Source organism: Palaemon carinicauda, chromosome 23 (assembly GCF_036898095.1).
Source record: "Palaemon carinicauda isolate YSFRI2023 chromosome 23, ASM3689809v2, whole genome shotgun sequence".
NCBI classification, from domain to species: Eukaryota; Metazoa; Arthropoda; class Malacostraca; order Decapoda; family Palaemonidae; genus Palaemon; species Palaemon carinicauda.
Genome location: NC_090747.1, coordinates 104,127,853 through 104,146,144, shown reverse-complemented (window position 1 = coordinate 104,146,144; position 18,292 = coordinate 104,127,853). Strand labels below are relative to the sequence as shown.

At 37.6% G+C, this 18,292-nt stretch overlaps 2 protein-coding genes across 4 annotated transcripts in view; one reads left to right on the top strand and one right to left on the bottom strand.

The window, feature by feature from the left end:
* LOC137617044 (uncharacterized) overlaps nucleotides 1-7,051 on the top strand; it is a 9,546-nt gene extending 2,495 nt beyond the window's left edge. Inside the window, exons 3-6 of the mRNA XM_068346896.1 lie at nucleotides 2,874-3,041; nucleotides 4,183-4,292; nucleotides 5,925-6,056; nucleotides 6,411-7,051. Coding sequence (XP_068202997.1) covers nucleotides 2,874-3,041; nucleotides 4,183-4,292; nucleotides 5,925-6,056; nucleotides 6,411-6,575 — 575 coding nt within the window. The 3' untranslated portion in view covers nucleotides 6,576-7,051. The remainder of the gene's footprint in view (nucleotides 1-2,873; nucleotides 3,042-4,182; nucleotides 4,293-5,924; nucleotides 6,057-6,410) is intronic.
* Nucleotides 7,052-11,869: 4,818 nt separating this feature from the next.
* The window catches only part of asrij (OCIA domain-containing protein asrij), a 29,238-nt gene continuing 22,815 nt past the window's right edge, over nucleotides 11,870-18,292 (bottom strand). Inside the window, exon 7 of one of the 3 annotated variants that reach the window (XM_068347356.1) lies at nucleotides 11,870-11,973. The gene's annotated coding sequence lies outside the window, so the exon portion shown is untranslated. Of the gene's footprint in view, nucleotides 11,974-16,044; nucleotides 16,381-18,292 lie in introns of those variants that run through there. The other 2 variants (XM_068347357.1, XM_068347355.1) reach the window with 2 other exon arrangements.

Sequence of the window (18,292 nt, the reverse complement as noted above, 5' to 3'; positions counted from 1 at the left end):
ATCAGGCTACTACTAGGCCTAGGCCTATAGTAAAACGTCATCTATCATTTTACATGTGTCATTAAAACGTAACTCGTTTGTAAATGTGTTATTTAATATCTCTACTGCCCATCGTTAAGTATACTCTTGACGTAATTATTTTATTTAAATTTGTTGGTTTGAAGAGCAGAGGTATGGCTATTTTTGCCGCCCAAATACATATGGCTTCTATTAAATACGGAGTGAAATGATGCAAATAAATGTTTGCGTAACTTTTACTTAACAATTCATTCTGCAAGTGACCTAAAGTAAATCATTTAACCAAATGAATGAAAATGGAACGAAATGAAACTAGCATAAATGCTAAATTGGTATGAGAGTAGCTTCACCTGAAGTCATGAGACTTAACATTTTTAGAAACATGCTGAACGGATTACAGCAACTGGATGGAATAACTTAAAAGAGCATGAGAGAGAGAGAGAGAGAGAGAGAGAGAGAGAGAGAGAGAGAGAGAGAGAGAGAGAGAGAGAGAGAGAGAGACCGTCTATAGGCCTAGGCCTATTGTACTGAAATGTACCAAAACGCATTTTACATGATTTCCACATAAAAGATAATAATATGACCAGCGTGATTATATGAAATATAAAATTAAAGAATTTTTATGCATAATTGTCTAAATTACTAAACTACACCAAATTTTGGTTAATTGCCATTAAACATACAATGAATACAGACTTGGAGAGCAAGTTTCTGTAAAAGATCTTATCATGCTTTGATTTCGTAAAATTCAATAATGAAACAACATATTCCTACTTCAAATCCACTAGTTTAACTAATAATCAAACAACTTACCATGCACAAAATCAAATTACGTTAAAATCTAACTGGTGGAGTAATGTACGGTGGTCTGCGGCGAGATCATGCATACACAACGAAGGCTCATCTCGGACTGAACGGAAGTTACGTAACTCGCACTATATGAACTAAATGTCTCCATTGAAACGGACATAAAAACAAGAGCCAGTGGCACTATATAAAATATTGTGCCAAAGGATGGAAAATATATATGATGTTAATGGTAGCCTTTGTATTTAAATAAAATATTGTGGCATAAAATATATATTATGTTAATGGTAGCCTTTGTATTTAAATAAAATATTAAATGGCATTAGATTTATTATGTATGTATATATATATATATATATATATATATATATATATATATATATATATATATATATATATATATACTCTACCAAGGCGCTTCCCCAATTTTAGGAGTAGCCAGCATAAAAAAAAGAAAAAAAAAAAGGGGGGGGGGTTTCCTCTCTTCGTTCCTCCCAGGGATGACACGGGATTCAACAGTTTGGATGGTACTGCTAGGGTCCCACGGCCCACCCTCCCTTGTTATCCACCACAAAAGAAGCTTCTTAACGCTCACCATTCATTCCTATTTCTAGCACGCTCTCTTGCCTCTCTCACATCTATCCTCCTATCACCTAGAGCTTTCTTCACACCATCCATCCACCCAAACCTTGGCCTTCCTCTTGTACTTCTCCCATCAACTCTTGCATTCATCGCCTTCTTCATCAGATGGCCCTTTTCCATTCTCTCTACATGGTCAAACCACCTCAACCCATTCATATCCAGTCTAGCTACTAATTAATTTCTTACACCCGTTGTTACAGTCATTACTTCATTCTTAACCCTATCTAATCAAGATACACCAGCCATAGGCCTACTCCTCAGACACTTCGTCTCTTACACAATCAATTTATGTCTCTCCATCACTTTTATTCCCCACAACTCCAATTCATACATCACAGTTTGTACAATCACTTTCTCATACAGAACTCTCTACATTCATTCATAACCCTCTATTCTTATCACTCCCTTCGCTGCCTCCAAAACTTTACATCCTTCATTCACTCTTTCACATACATCTACTTCCACTCCACCACTTGCAGCAACAACAGGCCCCAAGTACTTAAACTGGTGTACTTCCTCAAATAACTCTCCATTAAACATGACATTTCACCTAGCACCACTTTCCCCTCTTGTGCATCTCATAACCTTACCCCTAGCCACATTAACTCGCAACTTCCTTCTCTCACAGACCCCCCAAACTGTTACTAATCAATCCAGCTTCTCCTCGGAGTCTCCAATTAATACAGTATTATCCGCAAACAACAACTGATTCACCTACCACTCATGATCACTCTCATCTATCAGTTTCAATCCTCAACCAAGCACTAGAGCATTCAACTCTCTCACAACTCCGTCAACAAACAAATTCAACAACTATGACGACATCACACATCCCTGTCTCAGCCCCACTTTCACTGGAAACCACTCACTCACTTAATTTCCAATCCTAACACACACTTTATTGCCTATGTATAAATTCTTCACTGCTTGCAACAACCTTCCACCAATTCCTTATAACCCTATAATATTCCACATCGCTTCCCTATCAATTCTATCATAAGCTTTCCCCAGATCCATAAATGTAACATACACCTCCTTACCTTTGCTAGATATTTCTCGCATATCTACATAACTGTAAAAATCTGATCAACACATCCCTTACCTCTTCTAAAACCATCCTGCACTTCTAAGATCGCATCCTCTGTTTTATCCTTAATCCAATTAGTTAGTACTCTACCATACACTTTTCTAACCAAACTCAACAATCTAATACCCCTTGAATTACAACACTAATGCACTGAGATATAACAAAAAACATAATATCAGGTTACCATTCAAAGTCAAAACTTTACAAACTATTAATGAGAAACTTCTAAAACAACTGACTGTTGACCAAATGAGAAATTTATGATGTGAAAATGCTGTTTTATTTTGAATTCTAGACCACTGCTTACTTTCCATAATAGGCACCGATCCAGCTTGTGGTGGGATGCCCTATGGAGAATGTCAAATTCGTCTACAAAAATGTGCAGAAGTGAAGGGCTTGACACAAGGAACTGCAGGGCCCGTAAAGGATGTCTTTGACTGCGCCACCCTTCAGGGCATACCAAAAACACAAGTTATTTCCGTCTTGCGTGAGTACGCTATTTCTTACTTTTATTCATTTGTATTTTTCAACAGTGGGCCTAACTTCATTTTCCTAAGAGGGCTATATTCATACGAAACTTGGGTTATATAACCAGGCGTTGGGCCCACTGAGTCTATTCGGCACACATTCTTACGAGTGTTTGAACACTTAATGATTGATTGTTATAGTTTAAAGGTTTTAAGGTCACTCACGAATGGAAGAGACAGGGGACAGGACAATATCCTTGAGACTAACAATATACTGTACACTGTACATATGATCAGCACCCAGGACACCTTTCGATCAAGCTAGGACTGGGGGGGGGGGGCCAATGGCTACTGATGACTCAACAGGTAGACTTACAGGCTCCCTCAAACACTTCAACCCTACCTCACAAGGAAGGTGAGGTTGCAGACACTAATAGAAACTGTCGAGCTTGAAGGAGGCATGAACTCCAGTCTTGCACATTGTCAGGCAGGGATGTTTCCAATAGGAAACTTCAGGAAACCCCAGGACATGAATTGAAAATACAGTACAGTATATCAAAGACGATAAGATCCTTATTGGATACAAAACAACTGCACACTCTGAGTGATTTGCAATTTATTGAATATGGACCCTATAGACAAGTGAAGTGTGAGTAGAATGAGTACAGTACTGTAGGGTACCATTAGTTATAAAATTATGTTATGGGAGTGCCACAAAGCCAATGGTTTTGATGCGAACAATAGCATATTTGAGTACCCCATTTTTAGCTAGTACGACTGTTCTTACTTTTTCGTGAATTTTCATTCTGCTGCAAAGCCAGTTTAGTATAATATAACTTTCCTTGGATTCATTTCAATGCTAGGAGACTATGTCTTAATTTAAGAAAACAGAACAGGACTAGTGGGAGAATTTTCAGGCACAGTAAACATGGAAAAGACTAAAATAAACAAAACTTCAAGTTTACCATAGGGAGGTTAAGTGAAAAACTATTGAAAAAAAAAGAAAATTTTGAATAGGGATTCCATAAATGGGTACATAACTTAGTAGAGACATGTTAACTTCATGTCAATAGCAATTTAAAGTACTTTACTATAAATTGACTATCCATTCACATTGAATACATTACTTTACCTTGAAATAATCTCATCTTTTCAAAACAGCGGCTGCCTTCCAATCGGGTCAGCCTGATACCATCATGGACAGAATTGTCATTAATGACACAGCTGCCGCCACAAGGTTTAGACGGTGTGTCCTGACAGCAGCTGGGGTGGTGAGTTATCCCAATGTACCGTAGAATTATTGCAATCTAAATTACATTAGCCATATTTTATCTCTATTTTAGCTGAGGAGTTATAGAAGAGTGAAATAAAAAAAATGAAAATAGCTCTTTGAATATAGAAGAAGAAATAAGTATTTTACTAAACATTTCATGTATGGGTAATGTTTCCCAATAAAAGCTCCCTACTAAATCATAAACCCATCTTTGTATAATATTCATATAATGCATTAGTCCACTTCCCTTTTTTATCTCAAATCATTTCCATTCAATTTTTTCTAATTTGTAGTTTTAATTTCCTTTCTTTTAAATATACAGAATAAGCATAAAATAATCATACTTCCAGCCACTCCATACCATTATATCCATCAAACTTTTTTCCAAAACATAGGAGGACTATAGCAGTGGCCATTTTTTTTTTCTGGAGCCACCTCTAAAGAAAATAGGCAAAGTACAGTATTACTTCAGTAGACGAGTTCAATCTATTAAGGGAGCCAAATGCTTGTAAAGCAAAACAATTTTACCCATAAGAAATAAAGGAAATTCACTTAATGAAGTCCACAAAGTCCATAAATACACATCATCATCACCTCCTATGCCTATTGATGCATAGGGCCTTATGAATACACATAAACATCCATTTTTGAAGGTTTGTAAATGATAATCATTGAACAATTTATAACCCCTAACATCAGAAATGAATACAAATTAATAATTCGCAAAGAAAAATAGAAATAACACTGTAAACCAATTTAACTGGCTGGAAATTTAGATGAAAATGTTACATGGAAACACTTCCTCCTGGCTTGATGACGCATTGAAGTGTTCACATAATTTCTCATGTGAGCATAATGATCCACTTACATGCAGTTGTGGCTGTGGTGATGGATGGCTGGATTGAAGCCACCCTGTTTGTAGAACCTCCAGGATTAACACACCGCGAGTAGATTATTGCCTTCTGGAATGGCCATTGCAAATGCAATAATCCCACTTTCCAGTGTACATATCCGATGGGCTGCTATTGCACATATTTTCACTGGTTTTGCTAGCTGGCTTTATATGCAATGTATTTAACATAACCTATACTTGAACTACCGGTACACGGACATTTTTTCTGAACCTATCATATTTACCCTAACGCTGCCCTTTTTCAATTCCCCACTTCTAAAGCATTAAACAATTTCCCCTTCTACAAAATACCTAAAGGCTTTCATCTGTCCCCTCCTCTATACGAAAATGATAATAAAAAAAATGTTACCAAGGACCAATGCACAATTTTTTTTCAGACATAGGCTTAGATTAAAAACCAATTGCACACAAACACACAAAAGTTCATACTGTAGAGAGTAATTATTCATATAGACATATCTCAAGTTTTCAACTCATAATAAACATCTAACGCATCCTAATTTCAGACTTGCAGATAGTACAGTATTTCATTACTCTAAAGAAATTCTGCACATTGCGGGATAGTTTCGTTCGTACAGGAGTTGTCTGCCAAAAACTTGCATAAGGAAGGAAAATTTTGTTCGTATAACGATTTTACTCCTGAACTAAGGTATTACTGTATGTGTGAATGGATGTGTGCAAATGTATATCTAAGAATATCTTCACACTATAATGCAGATAACTATGAACGGCACCCTTGACCGAACAGCTCTAATTTCCAAGCTGCACATGAAGACTACTGTACACCCTCTGCTCATGGATGTCGTATCAAAAGGCATCAATGACTGTCCTGAGCCACCCAACATGAAGGTAAAGTATTCATATCAAATTCTTTTACAACAAAATTCATTATCATAACCATCCTTCCATTTGCTGTTTCACTTAAGGGGTTAGAAGTGATTAAATACAGTACTTGCATGTTGTAATAAGAAAATAATACACTACTGTATGAAAATATACTATGAAAACAAATAGACAAATTTTACCAATAAGAGTATTTGTGCAATTTATATACATAACACAGTAATATGAACAAGAGCTCCAGCAACAATACCGTACAAAGAGTATCCATGGGTACCTATTACTATTTTGAATAATTTGAAAACTTTATCCAAATAAAAAACCGCATTTTGTTTTAAACTGCTCCTCTCTTTTTTTTCTAAGGTCGGGCAGTTCATGACATGCGTCCGCAAGCACTGCGTGCAAAATATGCCCGAGAGCATAGTCGCGCTTCCTCCTTACGGTGCCTACAGTGGTGCATCAGACGACGATCATCACAGTAAGAAATGCAAGAAGGGTAAGAAAGGCAAAGGATGTAAAAAACACTGATAGAGAAGAGTATACATAATTGAGGGGAATATCTAAGTCAAGAGGAATTTTGGTGAATATTGTGTATGAACTGAGAAAGGAGACTTTCGACCTACAACAAAACCTACAATCTACAAACTACATGCAGCAGCTGTTAGTGCCCTGTTCAGTTCTACCACAATGGCACATAATGCTAAGAACATTGTATGAAACAATATATATAATGGAATGCAATAAAATATAATTACAGCTTTTTAAATACTACATGAAACTCAAGCAGTAAGTTCATAGATTACATTACAAAATCTGTAGGCTAATCTGGTTACTGTAAGTTATATCAAACTTTATTCTAGAAGTACCTATATATGTCTAAACTTAGTCAAGTATGTATGTGGGGAGAGAGAGAGAGAAAGAGAGAGAGAGAGAGAGAGAGAGAGAGAGAGAGAGAGAGAGAGAGAGAGAGAGAGAGAGAGAGAGAGAGAGAGAGAGAGAGAAACTGTTATCCACACTTACGTATAAAATGTAAGAAGGATAATTAAAAAATATCTAACATTGCCCTATGTTGGCAAAGTTAAATTTATCTAGAATTAAAATAAAATATTATAAAAAAGAAACTGTGTTTTGGACCCTAGTGCAGCATACGTTCATCATGTACCCTCAACTATTAGTTTTTCACAAGTTTTTGTTAAATTTTCACTAACAAAAAAAGTTAGGGAACACCTACATCTTAGTTTCCCAATTCTTTATCATTTTACCACTCAATACCTTATGGTGAAGGTAAAATGACGCCGAACAGATCTTACATGTCAAATAATGTATAAAACTTACAAACTACAATCATTTATTTCCTCGGTGACATAATTTGCTGTATTGTATTCTATTCTTCTCTTAACATGCTTTTTGTCCCATTTTGTATGGGGTAAGCACGGTTTCCTTCTTTTGAAGGACTTTGCTTTGGCTTTGGGGGTAGACCGTAGTTCCGATCGGTTGCCCTTCCAGACATTCCTTAGACCCTGGTAGTGTATGTTCCTGTGTTGTACCAGTCAACAGTGTCCTTCCTCCCGGCAGCGAGGAGTTCTACCACGGTTAGGTTGACAGTTCGAGACGTGTGAGGTGTCTGCTATGTTTTTAGAAGTTGTTGAAGTAGCTTTGTTTGTGTGTGTAATAGTCTGTAACACTCATTTGCTTTTAAGCAAACCTATCCATCAATTACATACACAATCCTGAGGTGTCTGCATAGATAGCAAAGTGTGCTGTATGGTATTTGCAAAAAACAAAATTTGGTGCTATTATAGTATGCTATCTACCGCCGATTTTGCTATCTACCACCCCTCTCTGACTACAGTATGATACCTACCATCAGTCCCTAAGGATACGGTCTACTTGCTAATCCGCCTCTAATGAGGAGGATCACTACCGACTTGATAACCCAACTTAACCTAACCTAACTCAACCCAACCTAACCTAACTTACAAACTGCTTATAATTATGCACCCATATCCTAACATAGTCTAACATAGTCCTAACCTACACACTGTTTATAAATATGCATCCATGTTGTCCTTCCAATAAATATTATTAAACTATCATTAAAGTCCAATGAGGATAACATACTGGTGGTAAGTAATCTGTTTGATAATCCTCATCAAACAGGAGGATTAACATTCACGGTAGATAACATACTTTGTGGTAGATACCATACTATAGTAGAAATTCGATAGTAGATAGCATACTATAATAGCACCCAAAATTTTGTATCAACCTCATAATGATGGGAATTTATTCAACGATCAATTTTCAATTCTAGTTGATAGCCAATATAAAAGGCTTCAAGAAAGTTCTACAAAATTCTGAAAAAGATAGAAAATTGTTAATGTTGAAATCATAACTGGATCTAATACCATTCTAATATTGTACTTACAGTTTTACTGCAAAATTTGGAGCAAACATCAGAAGGGAGGTCTTCTATATCTAAAACTATTAGTAAATCTTCACACACATTGCCAGCATTAGACTTGAAACTATCTGCAAAATTAAAATAGTATTTTCACATTTCCATTCTTTCTCTTTAAACATAAAATAGAGTACTGTACAGTATATAAAATCTATCGATCTATCACAATTATGTGCCTAAAAGTTTTAAATAAAAGTAATTTCCAAAACACTAGGTAAAAGACTAAACAGGATTATTATTCTATTACAATAATCATAAAATAGCCTAAACACTAGAATTATAAGGTTCTTCTGAACCTAAAGTTTCATAAGAATATAAAAATTCAAGTTACATCTACAAAAGCATAGGAGTTGGAGTGCACTTTTACCCTAACCCATTACTTAACTAATGAATAATATGAAAATTAACCAGCAGGATCGAAATAAGATAAAATGTAAAAGTTATACGATGAGTCACATCCCAGAGTGATGAATTGAATAGTAAAGCAAATGATTCTGAAGTGATCACAAGTAGATGATGAATACAGTATATGGTGCTTAACAGGCCTACAAGCTTTGCAGAATAGCATACCTGAGTTTCATACATCCTTGAGCTTTCCAAATTGTAAGAGAAAAAGCAAGACCGTAAGGATAAACAAACCTCGGATTTTGGTTCCAATGTACTCTACTACACTAAAGATTGGGAATCTCTATCAGCTTTCAATACAAAATTAAATTTGTGAAGCAGGTCTCCTTGCCACAATTTTATGCTTGGGTAAAGTTCAGAAATCACACGTAAAGCTCATATATGACTAGGGTATATAAGTCATACTTAGACTCTTTACTTTTCAGCCAAACTTACTCCATTATTAATAGTTAACCAAAGCATTTTACCAAAACAGACATTTAGGAGGCAAAGTACAGGAAAGACTACTATAAAATATTCAAGACCTCACAAGATATACTGACTGCAACAGTTTATATTCAAAGCAAGAAAAAACACTACCCTAGTATCCCTTACAAGATGTATTACCAGCCTTTTAAGCTGTAGATATAGAGGTCTTGACGCATTCCTCAGATATATCATTCTTCTTCACGTATACCCATACAAGATGTTCATTTGTTTTAGATTGTATTAAACCTAGAACAGAAACGGGATGGTATTTAGAAGATGAGGTGATGACACCGTCTTCATCTGACTCCTCCAAGGTTGGGGTGCCCTCAGCTCTCGTGTTCTTCGTGAATACGAAGCACTCAGTGCTTGTACCGCCGAAGGACGAACATGAGAGCACTATACTTAACAGCACAAAGATGAATCTCTGGAAAGTCTGTCACTGGATATATAGTAAGAGGAGTCTCTTTGATGTTCGTGTTTCTGTGGTGTCTTCTCGGATGAGTTATCATAACAGTCTTAGGATGTCACCCACTTCAACTCATTGGTCTGAAGTATCTCTGAAGGTCTTTCTCTCTCTGCGTGAGAAGGTCTCACCTAGATAGATTATCTCATCTAGATAGATCTCTTGTAAAGAATTGTATTGGAAGGTCTCTAGAAGAGGACCAGTCTTGTTGCATATGAAGGTCCCAGTGCATGGAAGGATCCCAATACGAAGAATTTGAGCAGTACAAAGAGGTAGGTGACTGATGTCGTGTGACTCGCACATCTCAATTGCAAGAAGAAAAGCGAGGGTGCAATCAAGAGGTGTTTGATCTCGAGAAACTCTGGAATGAGGTGTCCTGTTGGCAAATGTCTTTACACAAGATGTTCTGGAGCTGGAAGAACGATTAAGTGTTGATCAGTGACGCTGTGATCGTGAGTGTGGGGACCTAGTTCTTGGTGATCAGGTGGTATTAGGGGAACAAGCTCGTGATGATCTTGAGCGTGGATCAAGTACACGTGGGAACCGTATGCGAGGAGATGTGTCTTAATGACGATGTCGGACTGTCTGCCAATGTCCTCCCTCTACTAGTGTAATGTATTAGCTTGTCAGTCATACCCTCTGCTGAGCTATTATCCTTCCGAGTGAAGACATCACTCTGGACTAGAACTACCTGAAAAAGGGAGGGTGAAGGTAGAAGCTTCTATCTCGCCTGACAGTACGCGTACTTGTTCCCGCACAGGACCAAGGACAGTACTGTCCACAGGAGCGTGAGCACATAAGCGGGCACAGCAGTACAAGTCCTGGAGGTCCCAGTATCGGCTAACCCCTTCAGCAGCTTCTCTGGACTGATTGCCATCAATGCCAAGGGAGAGCCACTTCCTCAGGTTTAAGACCTTGATAATGCTGTCACCAATCATCACAAAGTCAAGTAAACTTTGAGTACGACATGGGTGTATTCCCTTCACTGGGGAATATTCCTACCTCACAAGAAGCCTGCCCTGACCTCATATTGGGGTTTCCTCCTTTCTTCGGTTTTCCTACGAAGGATTCAGTTATAGAGGAAGTTAAAGAAGATGCAGCAATTCAAAAATCAGAGGGCAAGAAGGAGCTAAAGAGGTTCTTCAGTAACACCATGGGTATACTTGTAATAGCCTCTGAAGTCAGTCTTTCTTAGACTACTTCTTCTTCCTCCCGTAACCTGACCACTTCAAATGCACTCGTCACAGGGTGATGACTGCAAAATGTCATGACCCCTGCATAAAGGGCACTAGAGATGGGCATCCACATCCTCCCTACACATAAATCTGCCACAATTGTGGCCACGCTTACCAGGGCAAGCCTGCATGTCTGCATAGGAAGTTTCCATTGCAGTCACACAAACACTGCACTCTGAAAAGAGGAAGCAGAGAAAATTAATACAGCCAAGTAATGAAGACGCAGAGTACATCTGTACTGCTTGGTGTCTTAAATTAAATTGACTGCTCAGTGGCCAGTTGGGTGGGTGGGACTTGCCCTCCACCTAGCAGTAACTACCACCACCGTATTATAAATTGTAACAGCCGAATTCCAGTTTTGCTGAAATAATAATCCCATTAAAGGATAAAGGTTTCTATTTGTGTAGAAACAAATAAGTATGAAATTAATGATAAACTTAACATTAAAACAAAACCCAATTTTTTATAAACATGTGATCTGTTTATGTTACCTGTGAAAACTAACAAATAATAATCTGTGAAATTAAAAACAATTTTGAGAACTTATGAATATATAGAGATTTAATAAACTACTATCTTTAAAATTCAGTATCTAATTTAGTTTAAGTTTGTTAAATATAACACTGTAACACCATACACGATGATTCAGGTAGTGGCCCGACCTCTTACCTTCTTGATGTTTAGGTTAGTCAGTTTGCCTATTACCAAGAATTCATATCAATTAAGAAAAAATCATTCAACAGCGGGATTTTGGCTTGCAAATTTGTAAAGGCAATTTAAAATAAAACTATTTCATTAGTTCCTTTAATACTTTTATTATGTACAAACAGTACAGCAGTTTGAATTCTTGATACATTCATAGACCAGCTCACTAGCAGTAGCGATATCAGCTAACTGTAATCAGTAAAATAATTCAGTTTAGTCAAAATGGAAGGGAAATCAGTAAACAAAATAAAAATCCACTAGCTTTAAAAGCATTAAGTTATATAATAGCAAATAGAGTAATGCACAACTGTTATAATAAAGGAGGATTGATCGAGATATAGTGTTTTCCTGTACATCTGAATTTTTGGACCCTTATGTAATAAAGGGATTTTGACGAAGGAAAAATCTATTTCTGGGGAGATACCTGTGACGCCCGGTGAAACCTCGGGTTCCTTTCGAGGATACCCTGGAGGCGGCAACAGGGGTAGAGGTCAGTTCCGTCAACCTCTGGTTCTAGGTCCGCCTCGCTGACGGAACTGACCTCTACCCCTGCTGCCGCCTCTAGGGTATCCTCGAAAGGAACTCGAGGTTTCACCGGGCGTCACAGGTCGACCCAGAAATAGCATTTGTTTTTTCTATAAAGGTGTTATTCTGTATTTGGGATTACAATATATAACAATGAATGCTTTCCTGTATTTGGTGTTATATACATCTATGAATACTATTACATTTACATTGCTTCTCTCAAGACTAGGATACAAATTTCTTCCTAGTTAACACTACGTATTAGAAAATAGGGAGCTGTGGAGTTTCATTAAGGGGGCAACAATTATTCATAGCTTCTCAACCATGTGAACATTAAGATCAGACCATACAGCACATTTTATGAGACGACCCAACAGTCTGATGATCTTGTGAAAATCTATGAGAATGTCAAACTAAGCATATCATGACGTACTGTAGTTCAGTCTGCTTTTGATGTACTTCCTTACATTGAATGAACATTCTTCAGAACAGTTTCTGACCATGAGCCCCCAAATATTGTACATCAGTAGCATTACTGTATCTCAACATTTCACAATGTATCCATTACTTTCTTGTAGACCAACAGTTCTTGAAGGAAATCCTTCATTTTTCTCATTTTTTCTGCAAGAAATTAAGTGAAGAAGGCTGTAAACTGAGCATGTCCAATACCAAGAGTTTGATGCAGTCCATCCCCACACTCGGTATCCAATTTTGCCACAGCTATTTCAGTTTCATCGCAGTTCAGACAAGAAATCCAAAATGGAACAGGAATTCTCAAAGGCCTAGCACCGTTGACCCAATAAACTCAGAAACTAATCAATAGCCAGAGGAAATTCTAAACTTAGAATTTTTCATAACTTGTGAGGACCACTCCTCCTGATCATCCGTAATCAATTGGATTGAGCCACTAATTGAGTAAACTGTTTAATTGTTTCTTTTTGGATCTTTGGTGTGATGGTAGTTTTGGTTCATAAAAATCAATAAAAATACTCAAAATCTGAATTCCTGCTTCACCAAAACTCTTCTTCATTAGATAATAATTATGACAATAATCGAATAATAGTTATAAAAAAAAAATTCTATTAAATCTATGGATATGCCCAGGACAGATACCCTCTGCTCTCTTGTAAATCAAGCCATGATTCTGGTAATATTCAACATTAAAGTTAAACTGAAAAATACTTCCAATAAAATACAATACTGTACTGTAAAGTACATCATAACTGATGGAAAATGCATGAGTAAAATCAACGATAATGTATACAATGAATTTGCATAATAAAATGAAGGATGGCATTCAATATTGCTAACTGGCAGAAGTTCCCATTAATACCTTTACTTTTCTTTTTAATTACTAATTTTTAACGCAATACTGTAGTGTAATACATACTGTACCAGGTAATACTTCAGTAATTACAAAGGAACCTGGTTCCCCCCCATATATCAATAAAAATATGTGCAATTTTTATCATGAATATTCATAAAAATCTCAAATTGTAAAATTAATTTTCCATAACCTTACAAACCTGAGACCTTTAATAGGAGTGACTTGAGCGAAATTGGTACTGACCATTTAAGATTTTAACGAGATAATAGTAGAAGCTGCCTGGTGTTGGGTAGACTTTGCCAACACATACCAGGTAGCATAACCTTCTCTTTGATATCAACCTAGAACTTGTGGGGTGGATGAGGCAGGTAGTGTGACTTAAGTGTCTTAGATTTGCACAGTTGGGAGAAATAAGAATTACTTTTAAAATTTGTGATTTGTTCCTACATCTAAATCAAACCTTTAACCTTTAACAGTAATAATAATAATACTAAAGGCTGAGTGACAGCCTTCTACCACAGACTGAACGGAGCTTCCACAGCAAAGGAAGACGATATGAACCACAATTCATCGTAGAATACGCCTTCTATGATACCACTAAAAGAAGGGAAGTTTTATCGGTACTTGGAGGAGAGGCATCAGCAAATCTGCATGCCACCCAATGTGTGGCACTTGGTAGCTGTCTAAATAACCTGAAACCAGAATCATCCACACTGTTGAGTAACTGATAAACCCCGTAAGGAGGAAGAAAGGCTAGCGTATCTATATGCCACTACTGAGTTGGAAGGTGACTCAAATGCTGACACGTCCAAGGGACTGGAGAGCAGTTTACTGGAATATGGTTTAAAACTGGAGCGCAGTATAGTGAAAGTTTTGGATTAATCGGAAGACAAAAAGGTCGTTCGATGGTGATATCCTTAGCATAAGGAGCCTTTGCTTCAAGCATGAAAGTAGAGTCACTGATCCTACTCTGTGACCCTGGTGATTGAGCGTATCTGGTAAAACATTCCTCTTGTTAGACTGGATCTTGTTCACAGCCCTATTATGTTGTCGGCTGTCCAAGAGCATATCTGCTTGTCCAATTGCAACAGGTCTGTGAAACAGTACAGTACCCCTTTGTTTGGAGACGTAAGTCACAAAGGCGGAGTTGTTCTTCAACACTATGTGGTGACTTATTAAATCCTGTTGAGAAGATAGCAGGTGCTGATTGAACTTCGAAGGGGTTGAAAAACCGATGTTTGACTTCAGTGAACCACTTCCCTGAGATATTCAAGTAATCCAGGTGTGCCTCACCCTCTTTGGATTAGTCTGTGAACCGCAAGATCTCTGCAGGTGGAGCTACAGGGGAATTTTCCTGGTGAGGATATCATCAATCAGCCACCAAGCTAGATCATCTTGTGTTGACAAATCTATTAAAACTATAAAGTAGGAAATTGCAGGCTGCATGATCAGACACTGTAGTTAATCTGGAACGTAAAGTGTGGCCCCTTTGTGAGTGCAGATTTTAAGCTTGAATGATCGTGCTTGGTACGCTTGTGTGCATTGCGCATGGAAAATCATGGGTGTAGACAATCGTACTCATGGATGAGTGGACAATTATGGGCACATACGATTGTGTGCATGGATAGTTGGGATCGTGAAGCTTGTGCCCGTGAACTACATTGCGCATGGATGACAGGCTCGTGAATAAAGAACTCGTGGAGAGCTGTCTTGTAGAGAGGTATCACACAAAAAAGAGAGAATATCAATCCAAAGTTACTCCTTGTAGTCGTTAACGATGTGCCAACCAATGTCCTTGGCACCTTCTGGGATCGGCAGACGAAGGAAAATAAGAAGGGCAACGCCGGTCCCCTTCACACTCGGCGGCGGAGAAACTCTTCTTCCAACAGTGCTTCAGCAATGTCAAAAGAAAATTAACTTCCTTATGTTCATATTGTTGTGGTTATACAACCACACACATGAGGGATAGAACAGCAACAGACATGTCACCCCCAAAAGAAACAAGTATGTTGGATAATGGCAGGTAGCACAGAAAACTGTCACACAATTACAGTTATCAGGAAGCAATGAATATCCTTAGCTTTTTCCATTCATAACCCCTAAACAGGACTGTCTATAAGAGCATTTATCTAATCTGAAAAAAAAAAAAGATTAAAACAGCCTGATGAGGATGCCAAGAACTATATATCTGGCAGTCAACGTCAAAGTGAAGGTTATGCTACCTGGTTGATAGGTGGGGCCTACCCGCAATCCACCAGCTACCTCTATACTACAATCTCGTTAAAAGTTTAAACAGGGTTACAGCTTCCCGGAAGTCATGGTCCTATTAAAGTTCAAAGGTTTGTATATGTGTAAGAACTATCTGTTATCTTCAAAAGGTTGATTCGCAACTTGATGGGATATTAAAAAACCCTGAATATCTACAATTTTATTTACAAAACTTTATTGCCCTACAACACAAGACAGCATCAATTCCTTCAGGTTAAAATACATACAGTATGTACACATCTCACTGAAGAAAACAGACAAATGATTTAAACAGAGTAATCTCTAAAATATTTACAGATTTCCAATGTTTCCTTCAGATTTTGTTCTCATTGCACGTGCTTCATCTTCCAATGTGCGCAGAGAGAAGATCACCCATCAGTAATATACAGTACCAACTGGGGCAAACTGGACTGATGAACAAACAAAATGGTGGATGACTCACAGGCTTGCTAACATCTTATGAATCATGCTGTCATCTGTGACCAAACAGAAGATCACTTTGATTACATGCTGAACACCTAGGATCATGGAGGTTCAAGAATATTGGTACAGTATACTGTGTCAACTCTTATATTACTTGTTCTTAATAACAGTTTCATGAAACAGTACAACTATCTATTGACCCAAAACTTGGTATGATTTGGATCTTTCATGTTCCTGCCAACCATTTGAGTGCATCTATGTACGTATTACATACAAAAAGGGTTAACTATAGAAAAAAAAATTAAGTATCGATAATATAACAAAAGGTGACAGTAGTGTATCTTAATAAGAACGGTTTCTTTAGTAATAACTTACTGCTTTTGAAAGATACAAAACAATGAAACAAATGTCTGATATAATTTCCTTCGCCAAAATTGCGGATTTTGTGAAGGTATGTATCAACCCCTGTCGTCATTTATTCATTTGTTTGTGAGCAGCTTTACAAAAAAAACCCTGTACCAATTTTGAAAACTTTGTAGTTATGTTGGGAATGACCAAAGGAGAAATCTATAACTTTTTGGATAAAGTACATTAAAGTACTGTACAAGTAAGCAATAGTACTTTGAACATAATTGCCATGTTAAGTATGTGGCAAATATTTTGTGTTTATTTTTTTGTTTGTGAAAAAACATTATGCAAAAACTACATAACCAATTTCAACAAAACTTGATGGATATGTGGGGTATGACCAAAGGACAAATCCATTAGATTTTGAAACTACACCAAAGTGCAAGTACACAGTGGAGTTAAAGCAAAATAAGACTGCTTAGCTAGCGTGGAAAAGACATGCTGTCTACTGAGTGCCCCTCCAATTCTACATTGTATACATTGTTACAACAGTGATGGCTCGAGTACACCAGAGCCATTTTTGATTAAGTAAAGCTCATTGAACTCTAAAGCATTCTATACAAGCTTCCTACGTTATTCTCCCAAGATAATCACCGACGTTTGAATTATCTTTGATCTCCCTAAAATCTCAGTATTATTATTGTATGAATAGCTTTTACTGGTGATAAAAACTAAACATCCATGTACTTTATTGATTAATATAAATTACTTTATCAATAGACCTGAATTCAAGTCTATATTCAATTAGTAGTGATGTTCATCTTCAATTTCCTATTTTCAAGCGGATGTGGAGGCAAAAGGTTTTGTGTGATTATCATACATACATATACCGAAGGCACTTCCCCCAATTTTGGGGGGTAGCCGACAACAACAAGAAACAAAACAAAAAGGGGACCTCTACTCTCTACGTTCCTCCAGCCTAACCAGGGACTCAGCCGAGTTCAGCTGGTACTGCTAGGGTGCCACAGCCCAACCTCCCACATTTCCACCACAGATGAAGCTTCATACTGCTGAGTCCCCTACTGCTGCTACCTCCACGGTCATCTAAGGCACCGGAGGAAGCAGCAGGGCCTACCGGAACTGCGTCACAATCGCTCGCCATTCATTCCTATTTCTAGCACGCTCTCTTGCCTCTCTCACATCTATCCTCCTATCACCCAGAGCTTTCTTCACACCATCCATCCACCCAAACCTTGGCCTTCCTCTTGTACTTCTCCCATCAACTCTTGCATTCATCACCTTCTTTAGCAGACAGCCATTTTCCATTCTCTCAACATGGCCAAACCACCTCAACACATTCATATCCACTCTAGCCGCTAACTCATTTCTTACACCTGTTCTCACCCTCACCACTTCGTTCCTAACCCTATCTACTCGAGATACACCAGCCATACTCCTCAGACACTTCATCTCAAACACATTCAATTTCTGTCTCTCCATCACTTTCATTCCCCACAACTCCGATCCATACATCACAGTTGGTACAATCACTTTCTCATATAGAACTTTCTTTACATTCATGCCCAATCCTCTATTTTTTACTACTCCCTTAACTGC